A 21,929-nucleotide genomic window follows, 5' to 3' on the forward strand; every position below is an offset into this window, starting at 1 on the left:
AGCTCCTGATTGGATGAGGATCAGCCAATCACAACCATCCAAGTTAAGGTTTCATTTGAACCCGTTCGATTCAAAGCGTTTTGTTCTCGCCGTAAAGGGCACACATTTGAGGTTACTGTAGGAACCAAAGCTGTTCAAAAATGTAGCGGCAAGCTTAAAGTTTATAAAATGAAAATTGTCAGGTAAAATTTAAATAATGTACCTCAGAGCTGCAATATGCACTGATCGTTTACCTTCAAGAGTAAAATCCTTACACATAATGCATTAAAAATCAGAGATCAGATTTATGGTTAAAACTCACAGGGGCCAAGAGGAATACATGCAATTAAAGTTTTTTCCAAGGACATTATGTGTCACAACGTATGATGCATACTTTCTGCGTAAGAAATAACTCAGGGAAGGAGAAACCTCCATTCTCGTGTATTTTCTGTTGAAAGCTCTCAAGAAATCAACATTTCATTAGTGAAAAACGCAGACAGCGAGATTTAGGATCGACACGCTTCATATATTTTTTGCATCTCTCTGCTCGCCGTCTGCAGCTCCTCCCGTTTGCCAGTGTGTATGAAAAAAAACACAAGCTGATGAGTCTTTCTCCATTCCACAGCCTCCATATCTGACGGACACCACCCGTAAGACTTCAGCTACCACCCCTGGGATCACTTTGTCACTGCTGCTCCACAACAGCTGGCACGGACCACAGGATGTACTCGTCACGCCGACCAGATGCTTTATGGTCCCACAATGATGGATCTGATTCCTCCCAGTCTATGTACTTAGTTTGTTTGAATAGCAGGACTATCCTGCTGCTCCAGCTTCCGCTGACAGTCCAAAAACAGCCATGAATGTGACTTCTAAACGTCCCACAGGTGTGAATGGTTATCTTAAATGTCCCCGCCTGCACAGGATAAACGTTACATGAAGGTTCCATCCTACCGCACATACAAAAGTCACTTTCGTAAATTCGGCGAATCTCTCAATTTTAGAGTCAATGTCAAGTTGCCGCTAGCAACAAGGATAACAAAGACGCAAGGGATAATTAAAGCACTGAACTATCCCTGTTTTACGAGGACATCTAGTGGCGTCTCCGCAGCATGAAAAGATGACGCTTCTCCGTACAACAAAAGGGCTTTTTTATTCCCCAATATAAACTTGTAACATGTCCAGCTTCCTCTGCCTGGTTCCACGCCACGGCGTCCCACTACTCGGCCACTACTCCACCCTCCCGTGGAGCTTTTCTGTACATCACACACACACACCATCGCCGAGGCACCGACACAAACAGCAGAAATCGAGCCATTAAAAATCATAAAATCAGACAGACAAACATTATTGCTCAGATAAATAAACCTATTCTACAAAAAAAATAAAAAATGAAAGGGAACAATTATATAAAGATGCACGTTCTGAATATTTGGATTTCAGACAAGCCATTTTTTGGGGGTAGAAACGGTCCCGTTATCTCCGGTCTAACATGCAGTATTAACTCTCCGTACCGAGTGCGTCATGTTAGACTCCTGCATCAACGCAATGGAATCTCATGCAGCACACTTTACATCCTGTGTTGTTTTTCATTCATGTTTTATACAACTACAAATAATTCATAGGAAAGAAATATATATATATATATTTCTGTGTGTGTGTATATATATATATGTAAAAAACAACAACAACTAAACATAGTTCTGGACAACAAGTCAAAGACGAAATAGCACCGTTTTTACAAAAAGGTGGGCCAGACGGGGGGGCGGGGCTGGATCAGCGATGCATCCCAACGGATCGACGGCCGTCCTTCGGGGGAATCTCCGTCGTCTCTTCATTTCCTCGCGTGTCCATCGTTTAACGTACACCGGACGCAAATGTAGTCCTCCTTCTCCGCCATCTCGGCCGTAACGCCGACGCAGACCTGGTGGAACCACTGGTTGCACCTGCCGTCGCACTGGACCCAGTGCACCTGCAAGGAAGCGCAAACGCGTGGTCAGAATGCGCTTCTTCCTCTTCTTCCAACTTCGTAGTTTTTTTTTGTATATAAATATAAACAAAGAAACACAGGATCTAAGGCTTTTTTTGATTGGTTTATTGTCTGCAGCACGGTGCTTATAGCAGAAGCTAATTTGCAGCATATTTTCATTTGGGGTTAAAGTCCTTATTTGTGATTATCTTAACCCTTTAATGCCAAAGTATCATATTTGATACACATGACCCTTCAGGATTTCGAGACTTCTACAAATTAGAGCACTTTTATAAAAATGTGTGTTTTGTTTTTTGCGCAAATTTGTCAGGTGTTCTGACGATGACCTCACGGTGCGGGCTTTAAAGGGTTAAACTCCATTTACAATGAGTCCTGCGTCACCCAACTCATTTCTCTTTTGCTTTTCAGCAGAATAAATGCTGCTTTTTCGTAATCGCCCGACTTCAAACCGCGTATTTGAAGCGAGCGCGGGGCGTTAGCCGGCGCTCATGCTACACACGTTAGCACGAGATCCGATCTTCATTAATCCCTCTGCTGCAGGAAGCACCCGGGGAATGTTGACAGACGCACGCCGTTTATTTTGTTGTGGAATACTCCCATCTATACGCGCCGGGCTCCGCCTTTCTGATTGCGACGTGCTTCCCTCACCTCATCGCCCTCCGGCAGTTGACACCGCTCTGCCGGACAAACGGCCATTTCCTCCTCGGAGTCGTCGGACTGAGAGAAGTTGGACCGCGGCGAGGACGAGGTCGAGGCCGCCCTGCGCTGCAGGCTCTTCTTATTCATCCTCTGTCTTTTGTGAGAATGCTTCTTGTCCTTCGCCGTGTACGCCGCGCCCAGAACCTCCCTCTCCAGATGCCGCTTTGCTATCTTGTCTGAGCCAATCAGAGCGTCTCTCGCGCCGCCGCCGCCGCCGCCGACCTGGGACACGAAAGCACAAACAAGCGCATTAAATTCGACGCCGAGGCGGTTTTGGGCAGCGTTTTTTATGAATCCAAACCGTTCGGACCTGGTCGGCAGCCGGATCGTTTCCCTGAGAACGGAACTGCACGCGTTCGTCGCCGTCTGCGGGCTCGTCCTGTGGCGGGGTCGTGCATCGGGTCGCGTGATGGCCGCTGGTTCTGTCCAGCAAAACGTGGTGGAGGCTCTGGACCTCCGGCAGCGACACCGGGAGCAGCAGGCCCTCCACCATCAGCTCCTCCAGGTCCTGACTCAGGCCTGTCGCACGCAAAACACAGCCGGACGGTCACCAACGAACACCTGCGGCGAGTCGTTAACCACGCGAGTGACGCTCTAAAGCGGTTGAGAATGAGACGCCACCGACCCTGCAGCGGGACGCAGCGGCGCTCCGTGTAGAACACCATCTGGGCGTGACCCATCCGGTTCCAATCCGAAGTCAAATGAGGAGCCTGCGACCGAAACATCAGCAGATTTAACATTCGCCAACCGAAGCCAGCGTCTCAGCAGCGCGAGGAGACGAGGAGACGAGGAGACGAACCTGCGTGTCGCCGACATCGTCGTGTCCGTCTGCGGCCCAGGGCGTCAGGCTGGGAGGCGTCGCCGGCCGCTCCTCCAGATCTGGGAGCTTACAGTCCCGCCAGGTCTCCTGCACTCGCCGCTGCCAGCGAAGCGTCCTCTCCGCCAGGTAGCGCAGCGCCTCGCCCTCCGGCAGGCGCACCCCCATGTCCTGCAGGGACGCCAGCAGAGCGAGGACTTTGTCCAGGGGCGGCTTCTCCGACCGCTGGCAGTGCGGACAGAGCCACGGCTGCGCGTCGCCGGCGCCCGCCGCCGCGCCTCTGACGCACACGCTGTGGAAGGCGTCCCTGCAGAGTTCGCACTGCAGCATGGCGCCCATGGGCGCCTTCTGGCAGACGCACACTCTCAGGTCCATGCAGTCGGCCGTGGGAAGGAGCTTCGACTCATTGGCTGCCCTGAGGCGAGAGAACGCCGCCGTCTCCCTCGCCCACAGCTCCTCCAGAGTGGCCATCTGGGGGGGGGGGGGGGGAGGAGTTTATTAATCCCATCGCAGATTAATTCGTCTTGGTCAGCAAACGCTGGAAGACGCTTACGACAGAGGGAGAATCCTTGGATGCCGACACGTCGGCGAGCGTGCGGAGCCTGGGCGGTTTCTTTTTGCCGCTTTTCGGCGATTCTTTCCCCTTCTTGGCCTTCCTCTTGGGAGAACACGCATTCCCAACTTCGCAACTTGGACACAAAACCTGGGAGGGAACGGAAACATTTCCCCTGAAACATTTCCAGTCGATGCTAAACGTTTAAAAAGGAGTCTCGATTCAAACGTGTGATTATTGGACATTTTAAACGACGGGGGATTTTCACCTCCAGCAGCGTAAGCGGCGAGCCCGTCCGAAGGAACGCCCCCGCTGCCGATCGCTTCCACTCTCGCACTTCCACCATTAAAGACTCCAGTCTGTCCAGAGGCTCCAGGTGGACTTGGACGGCTTGTCCTCGCAGCACCATGTCGGAGAGGCTGTCCACCAGCGGCTTGTCCCCGCTGCCCTGTTTCATTTCGATGCGGCTGATTCAGACTCGAATCAAAACCGAAACAGAAGAAAAAGGTAAGGAGGCGCGTTCCAAACCTGGAGCTCCTCTGCTTCTTGGAGCCACTCCCGGGCCTTCCTGGTGGCGTCTCTCAGGAGGAGACAGTTTGGGAGGTAAGCGGGAATGCCGGACGCCTTCTCTGCAGCGGCGCTGAGGGTCTCTATGGAGTGCGGCGGCCTGGGGTGGGCAGTCAGAGCGAAAAGATGCACTGTGGGTAATATGCTTCCAGCACGCCGCCGGCATCTCAGCTCGCCATCACAACCAGGAAGAATTTAAAAGGAGAGACTCTGAAAAAATAGAACTCGGCTCCGTTTAGTATGGAGGACCAGAAGTGCCACCATTAAAACTAAATATAAATGGGGGGGGGGTCCAGATCCAGATCACCACTGGTGTAAATCCAGTTAGGAGGGGGACGAGCTGCTCTGAATGGAATCTCCGTGGTTACGACGCCACCGTCGCTGGCCTCACCTGGCTTTCAGGAGGCCGCTGGCTTTGTCCTCCCAGTGCTCGGACACGGTGAGCAGCTCCTGCAGGCGGGCCATGGCTTTCTCCACCGACGGATGAGGCTCCAGGCCGACCCCCTGGTCGATGAGCCGCCTCATGGTCTCCAGGGTGGGGGAGGCGGGCCGCGTGCCGGCCTGCTGCACGCCCTCCAGCCAGCGCGCCTGCTCCAGGCCCGCCCTGAGGCGGGGCAGCTCGGGCAGCTCCACGTCGAAGTCGAAGCTGACGTCCAGCAGCCTCTGGATGTCGGCCGTGCTGGGGACGTCCTCCGCCAGGACCTTCTCGCTGTGCTGCTGGAAGTCTTCGATGCGATTCAGAAGCTCCTGGAGAACGACGGACATGCGGAGAGTCAGAACTAAAAACCCGCTTGGAACCGGACGGCGAGAATGGCTGTGCTTGTACATGCAGTACTAGCAGTAGTAGAAGAAGTGCTACCAGTAGTAGTGCTAGCAGCAGTAGTAGTACTAGCAGCAGCAGTAGTAGTAGTGCTACTACTAGTAGTAGTACTAGCAGGATTAGTAGTAGTAGTACTAGCAGCATTAGTAGTAGTAGTGCTACTACCAGTAGTAGTACTTGCAGCATTAGTAGTACTACCAGTAGTAGTAGTACTGGCAGCAGTATTTTCATACAAGTGGAAGTCCTAAATGGAGACAGCTGAAGTTTGCAGCAGCTTGTATTATTTTTTTAAAATCTTTATAAACTTTATTGGAACCCTGCCTGAGGACGAACAGTAGCAGGTTCTGGCTGATCCGACGGTTAGCCGCGAGTTAACAGCATAAAGCTAATGAATTCTGCCCGCCTCGTTCCGGGCGTGAACGGTGGCGTCGTACCTTCAACAGGGGGGCCTGAGGGAGGCTGCAGGGGAGGTTGTACAGCTGCCTCACGAACGAACTCAACTCCTCCATCGTCAGCTGGCTGCAGGACTTCCCGTTCCCACACCGATACCTGGGAGACAAGGCCACGGGCGGGAGACGTGAACGCCGTTGGCGAGCCCCTGCTGCGTTCTGAGCGTAGCTGGACCGCGTGCTCGACCGCTCGTTCGACCGCACCTGGTCTGCCGCTTGCCGCTCAACAGCTGCTGCGCTACGGAGGAGCACTTCTCCCCGTCTTGCGTGACCAGACGCAGCCGACGCAGCAGGTCGTTCTCCGGGAACAGTCTGGACTCGGATTCAGCGAGAAGGGAGCGAAACACGGGAAGGCCTGAGGAGAGGACGTAGAAAACGCACGGAGAGTCCGACGTTAGCAGCGAGGAGGACGGCACCGCCTCTTAACGCGTTTGCGTCACCTCTCTTCTTTTCCAGTTTAGCCTCCAGCGTCTCCGTGGCGAGGGCGGACCAGTCGTCGTACAGCACGGCTCGCCGCTTCACGGCGCTCATCATGGGGAGCAGGGCCTCCAGCGTGAATCTGTAGCTGCAGAAGGGAACGCAACGCCGAATTTAGGGGCGTCGACAGTAACAGCAACGGAATAACAGACGGCGCAGCGGGAGCCGAGCCATCCACGACGTCCGCTGGCGGCTCCTGAACCAGGATCTTACTTCAGCGTGTAGTTTTCCACGGGGCAGGGGCAGAGGTCGTCGGCGTGGTGAAGACAGACCAGCACGCCCGGGTCGCAGGGGCAGGTGACGGCGGATAGGTAGCAGGCGGTTCTGCACTTCGCACACTGCCGCTCGTCGTCCTGGAGGTGATCGTATTTGGCCTCCTTCCAATGAAACACCCCCTGGAGGCGTGGGGCAGCACAACAACGTGGGCGGAGCCATGATTACGGCCGCTCACGCACGAACGGGCTCAATCAATGACATAGAACGTCCAGATGTGAACGCTGTCCTACCATTTCCTTCACTTTCCGCCTCAGTTCCTCCTCTTGTTGGATCATGGCGACCATGTCCTTGTGGACGGCGGACGCCAGGACCACGTCGAGCGTGTCCGCTTTGGAGGCCATGTTGCACACCATCTCATCGTGGGAGAAGACGTTGTACCGGCGCAGCGTGCGATAGTGATCGACGCACTGCCTGCCGAGAGGCATCTGGAGGCAAAGGAAGGAAAGCAAGGAAAGGAAGGGCGTTTAAGGGCGGCCATGCTGTCGATAAACAAGGAGGGGCTAACATGAGGCTAAGATGAGGCTAAGATGAGGCTAAGATGAAGCTATGATGAGGCTAAGATGAGGCTATAATGAAGCTACGATGAGGCTACTATGAAGCTACGATGAGGCTAAGATGAGGCTATGATGAAGCTAAGATGAAGCTACTATGAAGCTAAGACGAAGCTAAGATGAAGCTACTATGAAGCTACTATGAAGCTACTATGAAGCTAAGATGAAGCTACGATGAAGCTACGATGAAGCCAAGATGAAGCCAACATGAAGCTAAGATGAAGCTAAGACAAAGCTAACATGAAGCTAAGATGAAGCTAACATGAAGCTAAGATGAAGCTACTATGAAGCTAAGATGAAGCGCAGCGTCAGTTAATCGCCACGAGTTCAGATCTTCTTTTGAAATGAAAATATGGGACCGCGACGACAAACCTGAACAACGGCGTGTCTCTGCGAACGGCAGCGTATTTTGAAATGCACCTTTAAAGCGAGTCACCTTATGACCGACATTTGCATAAAACAAACAATGCATGACTAAAATGCCGTCTCAGGTAGGAACGACCAGGTTGGACAGGATTAGAAATGAGACAATAAGAGGGACAGTGATGGTTAGACGGTTTGGAGACGAGGTCAGAGAGACCAGAGTTCGATGGTTTGGACATGTCCAGAGGAGAGACGGGGACTATATCGGTAGAAGGATGCTGAGGATGGAGCTGCCAGGGAACAGGGCTAGAGGACGACCCAGGAGAAGACACACGGACGCAGTGAGGGAGGACGATGCAAAGGACAGGGCGAGGTGGAGAAGGTTGATTTGCCGTGGCGACCGAAAGCCCAAAGCTGCAGCAGTGAAGCCGCGTGAGTAAAGCGTCTCCTACCCAGTCCACGGTGCAGAAGTTGACCGCCTCGGCGAAGTTGAATCCCTGATTGAAGCCGCTGTGGTAGGCTCTGGGAAAGGTGATGACGAACTCGCCGGCGCACTGGTTAGTCCTGTAAATCTAGAGGGACAGCGGCGATGAACGAAGGTTGTCGGCCGTTTGTTCAGGGGAGACGGACGCTCCGGGACACGTACTGGGACGCCGTAGGCCATCAGGGTGTTGGGGTTCATGATGGTGACCAGCTGGTGCAGCAGGTCGGGCTGCGACTCAAACAGCTCCGGGGCCAGCGTCCTCATCACCTCCTCCAGCTGCTCCGCGGCAGAACCCGGCGCGCCGTACCAGGTCTTGGGTTCGCCCCTGGGAGCGAATGAGAGAGAGGGAGAGAGACAAGGGTCAGGTTTGGTGCCGCCGCCGTGCGCCCCCCCCCCCCCCCCCCCCCAGTTGCCCGTACCAGTGCAGGTAGTTGACGGAGTAGCTCCAGTGGTCCTCGATGTGCCAGCAGAAGGAGGAGAAGCACATGCCGACGTAGAGCCACGGCAGCGTCATCCCGCAGATGTCGGCCGTGACGTGAGTCAGCACGGACGGGTTCATCATCGCCAGGTTGTTCAGGTTCCAGCCGCAGCGCAGGTACTCCTACGAGACGGGCGGGGGGGGGCGGAGCCGATGAGCGGAACGCGTTCAGTATCCGATTCACGATCAAACCGCCGATGACGATGAAATCCGGATGATGTCAGAAATAACACGGCGTGATTGACACGGGACAGACGACGGGCCGTAGCAGCAAAGGCACGCCTGAAGAGAACCGCTTCATATAAAAAATAAAAAAGATGCCCGTGTTTCAGACGAGGGAGTACAACCGGCTACGTCGCATTTCCCCTCCGTCTGGGAGCAGAGCAACGGACCGATGGGAGACCCTGAACTCCCAAAGTGTGGAACGCCGAACGTTCCATTCGGCCAGTCGGCTCAGGAAAGACTTCTGGTTGGGCAGTGGACGAGGGCCGCTAACGACGCATCGGCGCCCGCGCTACTGAAGCTAGCAGCGGTGCTAGCGTGGACCGAACAGAACACAAACCCCCCCCATTTTTTATTTTTATTTTTATTTTTGTTTTTCTAATGTTACGTTGCATCAATTGTGTAATTTAGTATTGGTTTTATTTTTATTGTTAATTGTGGATGATTTATGTACGAAGGACTTTCAACGGAAACAAATGCTCCTCTTAGACAGGATGTTTGACGTTATTTGTACTGTAATACATGCTACTGCGTGACTGTACTTGTACTCTAACATTCTATCTAATAAATATATTCACATTCATCATATTCATCATCAACGGCTCCCTGGCCGCGTTTTCGTACCGCCGCCGTACCTCATCGGCAGGCGAGACCTTAAACTTCCCGTTTGGGATGGGGAATCCGCTCCCAAACTCCTTGGAGGCGATGTCCGCCCCGTACTCAACGGTCACGTCCTCCTCGATGGCGCCCACCAAGCGCCAGAACTCCTTCTCCACCAGCTCCGTGGGCACCATCTGCAACGAACAGACGGCGCCCAGAGTCAACGCGCTTGCTCGCGACACAGACGGGCAGAGACATTCCCCCCCCCCCCCCCCGTCCCGACTCACGTGGACCGGCATGTTGAAGTAATCCGATTTGAACGCGTCGGCCATTTGCCCGAACGCACGCAGCGAGTAATCTCTGTACGCTTGTTCAAAGCCGAATGCTTCGTGAGGTCTGCTGCACTCCTGGGGACGAGAAGAAAAGGAAAGCCAATTGGAACGCAGACGGACCCGCCTCGGCCGTTTGCAGCCGGTCCTCACCTGGGCCAGACACTTGGGGCAGCGCCAGTCCCCCTTGGGAACGTCCTGCAGGGGCGGGATCAGGCAGAAAGTGTGGTAGCTGTCGTCGCAGCCGTCGCACAGCAACAGGCGGTCCTCTTCGCCGCCGCTGCCGCACACCAGACACACGACCAGATCCACCTGGGGGACGAAAGCCGGCGTAGTCCCGGTGAGTCGGCGGACGGAAGCAGCGCCGGGAAAAGACGCAAACACAACCTCCGAACCGGTTCTGGAATCACATTCAGAGGCTCAAAATCTAAGTATCCTATCCGACGTCGGGAGGACAGAGGAGACGGAACACGGACGAATGAGGAAGACACAGTGATTAATAATACTTTATTAATCTGTCCCTTGGGGGGCAATTTGGTTTACAGCGGTTTGAACTGCTGCTGGTCGCAGCGTGCGCTTGCGCCCGGGCAATGCGGGTGAAGTGTCTTGCCTAAGGACACAACGACAGTGCACACATGCGCCTGAGCCGGGGATCGAACCGCCAGCCTCTCGGTCGTAGGACGACCCTCTCAACCACTGCGCCACCGCCACCGTCACCCCCTGACTTGAACCGGACTTGGACTGCCGGTGAGGCGCTAAAGTGAAAACAACCCGATATCTGCGCTCCACTTACTGGACTCGGAGGGACGGGAGGGACGAGTTTCTTGCACCGTGACTTGGATTTGTCTGCTTCGATCATCGGCTCTTTGATTTCGACCGGTTCCTGCTTCACTGGAATGGGAAGATCTTTTTCTGCAGAACATCAGGAAAACATTCCAAGCTTAAAAAATACAAAGAACATCAAAGAACATTTCTACGTCTACTTTACACACAATCCAACGCCAAGGCCTTCCCTTCTTTGAATTTATAGCGTAGAAAACACGCAACAGTTGGTTTGTAAACACACCATCATTATCACGTGCATATTAATAATTTGCTTTTAAGTATCTTGACTTCCCCATAAAACGTTCTTTCCATTATAATTACAAATGATGACATAATTCTGTGTATTTTGTAATAATCTCATTACGGTGCTTTTAATGGCCGACAGACACGAGTTAGTCAACAACAACAACAACAACATGTAATTCTGCCTACAAATCAATTACGCAGCTACTCAAAAGGATGGGTGTACCCCCCCCCCCCCCTGACTGTTACCGTGGAAACTACTTGAACTCCTTTTCTCTCCGGGTTGCGGCGCCTGCCCTGGTTCTTGCTTGGCGACAAACGAGCCCATCCTCCGCCTCAGGTTGGGTTTGCTCTCACCGGGCTCGCCTGGTTCCACCTTCACGCCGGCGGCCTGCAGGAGAACAGGAGATGTGAAACCCCACCATTAGGGGGGGGGGGGGGGGGGCGCAGCTCCGTAGCCGCATTTGGGTTCGCGTCCCGCTAGCAGCTCCAGGCGTCGACACGCTACGAGCTTTCCTTCCACGCCTGCAGACGCACGGAGCATCTGCAGCGTTCCCATCAGAGTTGGAGGAATCGTGCTTCGCTAGCTTTGTGCCATTCTTGTCATTTAGTGTCTCATCCCTGACTTCGCAGGACAAATCTGAAGTTAGGTTAATCCATAATAATAATAATAATAATAATGCATTGGTTTTATTTGGCGCTTTCCTGGACACTCGGACGCTTTGTGCATTATTCATTCGCTCCATATTTGGTGGAGGTGAAGCTACTATTGTAGCTAGGGGTAGCCTAGCGCAGCTTGTAGCCGTGTAAATATGGGCAAGCCTCGTTTTGGGTGCATGTGTGCGCGCGTGGCGCCCCCCGAACACACACCCACCTCACACTTCATACGCTTGGCTCTGCGAGCGCCGGGGCTCGTGTCCGCAGTCGGGGTCGGGGTCGGCGGGTCCTGCAGCACCAGTTCCTTGTTCTCCGCGGGGTCCGGACTCTCCGCCGGCTGGACCGGCTTCTGAGCGCCCTGAAAGGAAGTGATGTCACCGATAACGACCACGGCCAACCGGCTTCTGCAACACGGCGTGCGCCCGACCGGGAGTAGCCGGAGGCTCAAACACGACAATCAGTAGGATATTAATAAAGAGGCCGGTTGAAAGACGGCAGCTTTCTGACACAACACAGATTTAAATTCAACATTTAGACGCCAAGAGAAGACAAGAGAAGGCGGCGGTTGCTTTAAATTTGACACCTGAAACAAGGAGCAGAGGAAGGAACGCTCGCTTTACAGATAAAAGGCTCTCGGGGCGGCTTCAGTCCAAACACCGAGCCCGCAAACATCGCGGCAGCGAGCTGGAAACGCGATTCCCCCCCCCCAGCCACGGAGAAACACACGTTTGGCTAATTATCACGGCGACGTACCTTTTCGAGCTCGGGATCGGCCTCCGAACCCGTCAGTTTGGAAGCCGGCTCCGGTGCCTGAGGCGGGAGAGAGAGCGGGCGGTTAAAGAATTTCGGGCGACCCGTCCGATAGGTCACACGGCGCCGATCTATTGACCCCCCCGGGCCGGCGTCTTTACGGCATGTTGTCATTGCTAGCGTGCAGCGGCTATGCGGGGGCTAGACGACGAATCGTAAAAGTCAAAAAGGCCGTTTTAGAAGCCGGAGCGTTCGTCCGTCCCCGGCCTCCTGCCCACGCGCTCACCAGCAGGTTGGCGCCGCTCTGAAACAGATTGTAGGGATAGAGAATCTTCTCGTAATGGCCTCGCAAGTGGGAGCCGACGGCTTTGCCAGGGGCGAAGCCCATTTGGTGCGCAATCCTGGTCCATCTTCTGTCCTGACAGACGATGTCAAACCCCCCCTCGTCGGCTACCAGCTGAAACGACAGTGCGTCGCATTAACGGTCTGGGCTGGTTGGCTGCACGCTCACACGCGCGTTTATATACAAATATAAAGGAGCAGGAACGCCGGTCTTCCGACCTTATTGAGCTTGTACAAATCCAAAATCTTGCGCTCCACGTGAGGAATCTTCAGGGCGCATCCCTGCAAATCCCAAAATTTGGCAATCTGGTCCAAGAAATTGAGTTTGACTCGGGTCTGCGCCTGGAATGAAATGCAAGACACGAACACAGTGAGCTTCAGAGAACCGTAAAGCGAGAAAATGCACCCAGACGAGGAATCCGAAGCGTTCCAATAAAACCAGGAAAGCCACCGGTGGAAAAGATCAAAACAAAAATCACCTTCATGTCCGAACAGACCTCACCCCGACTGCTAATAATAATCATTAAAGGGTTGACTACTGGTCAGAAATGATAACTTCCTGCCTTAATCTGTAGACAGATGACGTTGCTCGTAGTGAACTAATCGTTACACGAACAAGTGAAAACGAGCAGATATAAAATGTCAGACTTAATTCGGTGACTCACCTCCAGCTCATTGAGCCTCTGGATCCGAGGAACAAAGTGAAGTTTGTCCACGTCGCACGCAAACGGAGGACGCCAACCCTGCAAGCACGACAGAGACGCACACGTCGCCAGCCGTTTGTGAAAGTCGACTCGGAACCGGTTTCATTTGATTTCTTTGCTTCCGACGTTCCCCCTTTTTCCCCCCAAACCGCGGATCCACATCTGAAAACTAATTCCGTTCTTCGTGGAAAACGTCCTCAGCTGAAAACACACGCGTTTAGGAGGAAACTCAAGTCACACAACTTTACGTTTGTCGTGTCAAACGCATGTAAATGACGGGCCTGCCCAGCGATGCTTTTACGTTTTTACCATCTCGACACCGAGGCTGCTCATCATGACAGCAACCTTCCACACAAGCAAAAACACAAGCTCTTATCTGAAGTCAGTAGCCATCACCCCCCCTGCTGGGGAACAAAATGGCCAGATGGAAGAACCACTAGCCCAGCTTACCACCAAGCCAACATGGAGGACAAACACCCCCCCCCCCCCCCCCCCCCCCGCCGCTTCAAAGTGCAACAAGTTGCAAGGTGTCGTTTCGGGAATAGAGAGAATTATCCTTTGTACTTCTCGATCCAACGATGAGGCAGAACTCTGTGTCGCCGCATTAAAACAGGGAGCCTGAACGCAACATGGCCCGAGAGACACGCGTTTCCACTTTACTTTGACCGTGAAGGCATCACAGACCGCACTGTGTAATGATGCTCATTTCCAAATAACTCACAATAAGCGTGGACGAGAAGACTTTCGGGACATTTAAGGACAAATAAAAGGACAAATAATTGCTCGTGTCTTTGTTATCATCTTAATCTTCTACGCCGAGGCTTCCTTCCGCATCAGCGCCTGAGCTAAATGATGACAGGTTGCCTGGGAGAGCTAGCTTAGCATTAGCACGCTAAGCTAAGAGGCTCAACGAGCGGACCGACGGGGCTTTGTTGACGCACGGTCACCCGCGGCTACTGGCCCGCTTTCGCTCCGAGCCCCCCGAGCCCCCCACATTTTCGCAAAATACCTCAAAACGCGTCACGAACTCGGCGAGATTTTTTTAAAAAAACCCGCAAACGAGAGCTAGCTAGCTAGCTAGCCGTGGCAGCACAAAGAACGAACGTAGCCGTCCGTCCGCCATGTTGGACAGTCCCTTTAAATCCCGACCGCTCGGTCCATCCGCGGCGGCGGGACGCTCACCGCCGTCGGGAGAACTCACCGGAGGCGGGCGGACTTTGCAGATGCCGTTTTTTTCCGCTATGGGACGGATCTTATTGATGAAAGCGTACGGGTCGCCGAATTCTTCCCAGCTGGGCTCGAAGACCGGGCACTCCGGGGGAGGCTTGAACTCGTCCGGTCGAGGCTCGCTCATCGTTTCGGACCGACCGAGCTCGGACGGGACCGGTTAGAGGGGCGGGGGGGGGGGGGAGAGAAAAAAGTTGGACCGCGTCTCCGGTGGAGGACGGTTAACTCAATCAATCCCGTTCGAGCGCCGTCAGACTCGGTCGTCATCAACACACGAGAGGAGGCTGCTCACGCGCACAAACACACACACACGCACACACACACACACACACATCCATGCACGGCGAGGAGAACGTTCCAAGGCAGCGGGCACGTCCGCCGAAAAAACTAGACACCAAACATTTCCTATTAACGCGTCGGTCATTTGCGAGTTTCCACGAAGTTTGGCGTGAATTAGTATCCGGAGCTGTAGTGTCGAGTTTTATCGGGTTTTATGGCGCAATAAATCAGCTGGAAATAGAACGAAATAAAAATAAAACGATTTAATAATAATGAATGAAACAAGATAAAATGCATCGCGTCATCGCTGCTCGGTTTTAGTAAACGCTGACTGCAGACCCGGTTTGGTCTCATGTTATTTCTGATATGGAATTCGGCCTCCAGGTGTGTTTAAATGTGCAACAGTTGTGGCGCAACCGAAGCCAAGATCTGAAACTGATGAATTAATAAAAATAAAAAAACCTAGACATAATGTAAATCCTTTGGCTTTAGTTTATTCACTATCTGCTAATTAAATGCAGGCCTTTTAATCGGTTTTTATTTACGTATCTCAATTGAATCTGCTTTTATTTACTTGTCCGCCGCTGTAAATAAACGGACTTCGCCTTGCCTGTATCAGGTTTTTATCGATCTTAACTACAGGTGATGATGATTTGACCTTAAACCATAAGACTCAAATGCGAAAATGATCCGAATGTGATCTTTAGTACTGAAATAGGATCGATGATGTGGCTGAGCGATTAGTTTCCTCTCCGGTGTATCCCACAATATTTGTAATCATCACATCAAATCGATTGATTACTAATATTTTCCACTCGGATCAATAGAAGTACATTGCATTATTCCTATTTAGTCTTTAACGCTCGCATTTATAATCCACCAAACAAATTCGAGTTTTGCGGCCTGTTTTGTTTACGCTTGAGCGGATGAATACATTCAGGTGACACCTTCAGGATTGCCGGGACTCATTGTTTAAGATTCTGTGAAGTGTGATTGGATGCTTTATATTATAACGTCTGATGACCGGAATCAGCCTAAAAACCTGGTCCAGGTAATCTGGGCCACTTTAAGGAACCACAGTAAAAAATAAAAAAATAAAAAAAGAATTAAACTGGAATTCCAAAGTGGACATTTAATTTTTGAGTTCTAACAGTGAAATTTAATTATGAGTCTCAAAGTGTTATTCCATTTTGTGCCGCCCGATCAACCACACACCTCAGATTGGGTATCAGAAACCAGGTTCCGATTGGAGACTGTCGGCGTCCATGACGGGCATGACGGATCCAGTTAGGAGGGTTAGGGTTATCTTTAATAATTTTATCTGTTAATTCTTTAAACTACCCGGCAGATTTCCATGGAAGCGTGTGGTAGGGCCACAACGAAACTGCAACCCTTGAATTCCATTGGTTGTAGGGGGGGCAGACAGGGGAACGATCCAAACAATTAGCATGTCATAATCAGGGGGAAATTAAAGCGGCATCTAAAGAAAGCATCAAAGTTCAGAGTGGACACGACGCCTCGCTAAAGACGAGACGCGAGGACGTTTGTCGTACAGAAAAAGGCGGGGCCTTCAACGGAACCCTGAGGACATCCATTCTGACGACAGGAAAATAAATCCAGGAATCTCAGGTTCTTGGATTAAATTAATTCCTACAGCAAACTTGTTGATTGAAGTCTGGAGCTCAGACTGAAGACGGGTGCTAGCATGGCTAATGCTAACCATATTTGAAAGCGCCGTGACGCCGCCGGAGTCGTCGGCGTGTAATGAATGCAGAAAGACGCGCCACAAACGGAACGGGCTGGTTCTCCGCGTTTATTCGCTTCCAAGGCGACGGTGACATTTTGTCCTCCGCGCACGATCAAATAAACGAGCTGAGGAGGAAATAAAAAGGACATGCACCTCGGATTAGCCGCGCCACACGAGAAAAACATTAAACTGGTAAAATTCAGTCATGCTCTAAAACAAAATCTCTAAATATATATATATACAATCTGAGAGCGACAAAGTATTAAATCTCCTGTAAAGTAATCAGAATCGAAAAGCACCGCTTATAAGTACCAAAAATAAATACATGAAGATTACCGACCCGGTCCAACATACTTCAAATGGGAGGAAACGTGGACGGTCGCTGATGTCATAAGGCATGTAGCGCCACCTGGAGGCCGGACCGCCTCCAGGTTTCAGTTTCATGACCAACTGAAAAAATGATTTCACAGCGAACGACAGCGACAAGCATCACCGAAGAGTCGTGCAGGCGGCGGCGGCGGCGGCGGCGGCGGCGGGCCGCTGGGCGGCCTCTTTTGGGATGAAGTCCATCACAGCGAAGCCGAATCCCCGTCGGACGGTCCAAACTGCTGCGACGCTTCATTTCAGGGCGTCTGTTCGCGGCCAATCGCCTCCCTTTGTGGATCAGTTCTCGTGGCGTTTTAGGAAAGTCCAGCTCCCGTCCGCTTCTCTTTTTTTTTTTGCCAAAGATCACTTTTCACGTAGAACGCAGACGCCCGCGTCGCAGCGCTGCGTCGCCATGGAGGTGGCGACCTCCCAGGAGTCGACGACCGGGTCGTAACATTCGATGCTGCTCAGGAGGGAGTTCCCATCGTATCTGGAGAGAGAGGCGAGACGGTCAGCCCTGCGTCCGATTGGTCGACGGCTCCGAGATGCTGCAGCAGCATTCGGGTCCAACCTTTAATCAATCGTTAAACGTCTCTCACCCAGCGATGGCGTACAGTCGTCCCCGGAGGACGGTTGCGCCGACGTAGCACCGCGGGGTGGTCATGCTGGCGACGGTGGCCCAGTAGTCCGTCCGGATGTTGTAGACCTCAACAGAGTCCAGGTGGGAAACGCCATCGAAGCCCCCCACCACGTAGATGTGATCATTGAGCAAAGCCACGCCGGCCCCTGGAAGGACGGACGGAGGTCACCGATGCTCCCGTTAGCCGTTAGCTTTGCCGCGTCCTCTGACCTACCGGACCGCTTGGTGACCATGGGCGTGACGCTGGTCCAGTGGCCGGTGTGGGGGTCGTACCGCTCCACCGAGTTCAGGATGTTGAGCCCATCGTATCCACCTGGGAGGAAACGATCAGGACGACAGGGCTGCTGTGATTGGTCAAGCAGCGCTCTTGTCCAGGCTTACATTTCGAGGTTCACTTTTGCTTTACGTAAAATAGAATTCCTTTATTGACCATTTCCTAACCGATTACATTTATCTCTTTACCCCGAAACCAGCCAATCAGTGATGTTACGCTAAACTAGACGGTTGAACCGAACCAGCCGGCAAGAGTCAAATCTCCACTGTGTGTGTGTGTGTGTGTGTGTGGAAGAGACAAACGCGTTCTACGTCTAATCTCCATGGATTGAAATCATTTTAAATTAAAATGGACAGTTTGTCCATTTTCCAAAAGTCTTTTTTGGAAAATTGGAAAATTGCTAAAATCACCGATTTCAATAATCTGAGATGATATTTTCTAATAAAACACAAATAAATGAGAACCCGAGTGATAATTAAAACGAGAGTGACGTTACCGAGACAGTAAATGAGCCCGCTGGCCACCACCAGGCCGGCTCCTTCTCTGGCCGTCTGCATATCTCCCAGCATGCTCCACTGGTCGATGTTGGGGTCGTAGCGCTCCATGCTGGTGTGCCGCCGACTGCCATCGAAGCCCCCGGCCACATAGATCATGTCTGGAGCAAACACAGGCGTGCAAACTTTACCCGACGCCTTCCTGGCAGAGAGGGAAGCGGGCGAGCCAGTCGGCCCGGAACGCCCCGCCTACCTCCGAGCGTCGTGGCGCCGGCGAGGCCGCGGCGCACGTTCATGGTGGCGACGGTGTACCAAACGCCGTCCTCGTCCGCCGTGTAGTCCAGGCACTCCACGGAGCTGAGCCGGGACCGGCCGTCGTAGCCGCCGATCACGTAAACGCGGTCGTGGAGGGAGACGGTGGCGACGTAGCGCCTTTTCCGTGCGATGTTCTGTTCCGGTCACACACACACACACACACACACACACACACGCGCGCGCGTGATGAAAGGATCACCGGGACGCCCCCTCACGTGTTCCGTACTTACGGGTAGGAAGGTCCATTCCTGTGTTTTGGGATCGTATTTCTCCACGATGTCTATCGGCGACTGCTGGCTGCCGAAGCCGCCGATGACCAGCAGGACTTCTTTGGCGCCTGAAAAAGCCCCAGAAACCGTTCAGCACCGACGTGGAGGACAAAGCAGGTCGTAGCGCCGCCGCCGCCGCCCCCGCCGGACTCCCACCTAGTCTCGCCTGCGTGCGCGGGCCCTGCATCTCGCTCCTCAGCTCCGGCCTCAAGTGGAACTTCTTGGCTTCGTCGACGAGGTCTCGACACGGAAGGCTGCACCGAACGAGGGGCTGAAACGCAACAGGAAACACGCGCTTCGTCGTCAGCACGGAACCCGGAGTCCCGACGCCGGATCCCCCGGCCCGACGCGCGTCGCCCCGACTCACCTCGACGTCGATGACGTCCGTGATGTAGCGCGGCGTCAGCAGCGGCATCCGAACAAACGCCAGCATGTCCGGCAGGCAGGGCTCCCGATCCTTCCGGTTGTGTTTGACCCAGTTCAACACCGATTCGAACACGGGCTCCTCCGAGTCCACCTGCTCGCAGACAGCACGGACACGCCGTGATCGGAGAAAGCAGCGGCGCCCCTGCCGTCGGTGAAGCTCGGAGGATAATTCAGCCGCGGGCGAATTGTACGCGATTCACACGTTTATAAATCACAACAGAGAGGAAGGACCGCGAGGGAACCGATTTAGAACCCTGTAAAACATCGTCCCTTTTCTATCCACGTGGCTGGGATCGGGAATGCCCCCCCCCCCCCGCACACACCTGAATTTCATCGCACTTGATCAGCTTCTCCACTTCCGTCTGGCTGAGCAGCATGAACTCCTCGTGCTGAACCACCTCGGAGAAATGCTTCTGAGAGAAAAGCTCCGCGGCCTGCATCAGCTCCAGGCAATTGTGGGTCTCGGCGAAGTCCCGGATGCCCAGGCAGTTGGAGGGATCGAGCTGACCTTCCAAGAACTCGCAGCACGCCCTTTTCACCCCTGGGGGGGGAACAGACACTCATTTATTCTGATACGAATCATCGACTAAACTTCATTTCAAAAGCAATGGTCGTGAGCTGCATAGCACGTTAGCACGTTAGCATGAAACTCCGTAACCCATAATCCAATTCTGCAGAACCCCCATTTACATTTTTTTTTTTTTTTTACATCATCTCCTACAGCCAAACAGAAACACATTTTTTTGGATATTAGAGATTTCATTTCTCACACTTCAATAGAAACACTCGTCAATTAAAGGTCGCGACTTTCTAAACGCCTCACAGATTTCAAGACGAGCCGCCGACCTTCGGTTCCATCGCGGCAAACTGAAAGGCCGCCGGCCCGGCCCCAAACCCACCTTTGAGCTGCAGCAGGCAGGCGGCAGGGAGCAGCTCTTGGACGTTCTCCACGGTGACCAACACCGTCTCTGTGTAGACAAAGTCCAACAGGATCTCCATCGTAGCTGCCGTGAGTCCCTGGATGTCCACGAAAGACTTCCCCTTCTCTGCAAGCTGCAGGGCCCCAAAACAGAGGCGTCAGTATCGCACCATCATCATCATCATAGTGATAAAACAAATCCGTTCTCACGCCGACACCCTCACGCTTACCTCACTGGTGAACATGGCACAAAAGTAGTCGCTGCAGGCGGCCAAGACAATCCGGTGAGCTGGGAAATCCGCGCTCTCCACCCTCAGGGTGATGTCACAGAGCGTGTTGCTCTTGCGAAGAGCGTTCATGGCGTTGAGGATGGACTTGGCATGGGAGTTGGTCATGACGTCCTTGGGGGCCATGTTGACCAGGGGATCTCCCGAGGGTCTCAGACTGCTCCAGGAATCTGAAGCAGAAACAAAAGTCACCTTCGACTGCACTGATGAAACACTTAACATGCGATTAATAAAACCCATCTGGATGAGATCCAAATATATGGAGCTATGAAACAAAACCGGAGGAGGAAGAATCATGCGTTTAAAAAAGAAACCCCTCGACCCGGAAGAAGAAGTCTTGCAATCTGTGAGGAAAGCTTGGGCATAATTTGATTTTCAAAAAAAAAAATAAAAAACAATCAAGCAGACCACAAACATCACAAAGGTTGGTTAGAGAAATCCTGGAACGTTCTCGGCCGCCGCGGCCACCCGACCGGAATCCCACTGGAAATCTCTGGTGGGATTTAAGGAAGATGGAGGGATGGGATTCAGGAACCAGAATGTGGAGGCTGGCCGTAAATCACGCTCACAGCAGAGTGAAAATAAAATCTGCAACGCTTGAATCAACCTCCACTGGAGTTGTCAAGAAAAAAGTTATCTTTTTTTGTGGTTGACTGAAATAAGGGGGGCAGAATAATTGGCCTCACCTATAAACACAGTTTGGTGGCATTCATTTAAACTCTACTTTAGAAACAAATATTTAAAAGAGTCAGAGCTGCTGTTCAAATTTAATTGAAAGCATACTAAAACCCGACCGACGGGGCCTTTCCTCCAGTAATATCACTTCACTGCCATCGGGTCTAGTTGAATTCTAATTAAATATAATCCATGCCTTTTAGTCTAAATTAGTAGCACTCTTAATGGAACTCACCGTTAAAGGATTTGAATACTTTTTCCACCACTGGGAGGCAATAACTATAGCTACACATTAGCGAGCTGCAGGCTAAAGCTAACGCTACGCAACTAGGAAAACACACAGCCAGCGGGAGGAGAGCGCCGGTAGCCGGAGAAGGACGACACACGAAGCGGACACACACAGAACAAAACCGGCAAGGCGATTCGCGTGATACCTGTCGCAGCAGTAAGGCTGCTCCACAACGTTTAGCTAACTAGCTTAACGCGAGAAGCATCAAAGTCCCCCGTCGCTGTCAGCAACACTGTCTGGAGAAAGCTACTGAACTACAAAGTCCATGGCGACCTCTGTTAGCTCACACCGCGGACATTTAAAGTGATGCCCGAAATGTCTAAACGCTTTCATCACAGCGCTGTCCGTAGAAATAAAACAGACTCCACAGAACGGACGTAAACAGACCATTAAATACGTGCACGCTTCGGCATGCTAATTTACGCTGCTACTATGGCCACGCTATGACCCGCCCTACTCTGCGTCTGATTGGTTCGGCATTTAGACGCACGCGCGAGCTACTGTGACGAACCATAGAGACTGTGTGACGGGCAGCTAATACAAAACG

The 21,929-nt window shown here is 52.6% G+C and overlaps 2 protein-coding genes across 2 annotated transcripts; both read right to left on the bottom strand.

Moving 5' to 3' along the window:
- Nucleotides 1-1,113: 1,113 nt before the first annotated feature.
- kdm5bb (lysine demethylase 5Bb) lies at nt 1,114-14,529 on the bottom strand. Its single transcript, XM_068742956.1, has 28 exons — nt 14,377-14,529; nt 13,137-13,214; nt 12,691-12,813; nt 12,416-12,586; nt 12,133-12,189; nt 11,597-11,737; nt 10,972-11,113; nt 10,448-10,566; nt 9,808-9,966; nt 9,613-9,732; nt 9,361-9,519; nt 8,445-8,626; nt 8,188-8,350; nt 7,994-8,113; nt 6,858-7,052; nt 6,565-6,746; nt 6,315-6,439; nt 6,079-6,229; nt 5,860-5,974; nt 4,997-5,352; nt 4,567-4,705; nt 4,307-4,486; nt 4,039-4,188; nt 3,483-3,956; nt 3,294-3,378; nt 3,043-3,187; nt 2,618-2,864; nt 1,114-1,951 (listed from the first exon to the last, which is right to left on the bottom strand). Exons 1-28 carry the CDS (start codon nt 14,527-14,529, stop codon nt 1,814-1,816), a joined length of 4,569 nt encoding a protein of 1,522 aa, XP_068599057.1. The 3' UTR covers nt 1,114-1,813.
- A 1,954-nt stretch (nt 14,530-16,483) lies between these two features.
- On the bottom strand, nt 16,484-21,386 carry klhl12 (kelch-like family member 12). Its single transcript, XM_068747317.1, has 12 exons — nt 21,329-21,386; nt 20,362-20,588; nt 20,112-20,265; nt 19,536-19,753; nt 19,154-19,303; nt 18,943-19,057; nt 18,748-18,854; nt 18,456-18,651; nt 18,205-18,363; nt 17,649-17,747; nt 17,394-17,580; nt 16,484-17,284 (listed from the first exon to the last, which is right to left on the bottom strand). The coding sequence occupies exons 1-12, from the start codon at nt 21,384-21,386 to the stop codon at nt 17,158-17,160; spliced, it is 1,797 nt and encodes a 598-aa protein (XP_068603418.1). The 3' UTR covers nt 16,484-17,157.
- Between the last annotated feature and the right edge of the window lie 543 nt (nt 21,387-21,929).

This window comes from Brachionichthys hirsutus, chromosome 2 (genome assembly GCF_040956055.1).
Source record: "Brachionichthys hirsutus isolate HB-005 chromosome 2, CSIRO-AGI_Bhir_v1, whole genome shotgun sequence".
Taxonomy (NCBI): Eukaryota; Metazoa; Chordata; class Actinopteri; order Lophiiformes; family Brachionichthyidae; genus Brachionichthys; species Brachionichthys hirsutus.

Coding starts and splice junctions, on each gene's coding strand:
- klhl12 (XM_068747317.1), bottom strand. CDS start 21,386: ATGTGTAGCTATAGTTATTGCCTCCCAGTGGTGGAAAAAGTATTCAAA. Junction 19,754..20,111: donor CTGCCTGCTGCAGCTCAAAG/GTGGGTTTGGGG, acceptor TTCCCCCCCCAG/GGGTGAAAAGGGCGTGCTGC. Junction 18,364..18,455: donor CGGCGCCACGACGCTCGGAG/GTAGGCGGGGCG, acceptor TGTTTGCTCCAG/ACATGATCTATGTGGCCGGG.
- kdm5bb (XM_068742956.1), bottom strand. CDS start 14,529: ATGAGCGAGCCTCGACCGGACGAGTTCAAGCCTCCCCCGGAGTGCCCG. Junction 12,814..13,136: donor AGAGGCTCAATGAGCTGGAG/GTGAGTCACCGA, acceptor ATTTCATTCCAG/GCGCAGACCCGAGTCAAACT. Junction 4,189..4,306: donor CGCCGCTTACGCTGCTGGAG/GTGAAAATCCCC, acceptor GTTCCCTCCCAG/GTTTTGTGTCCAAGTTGCGA.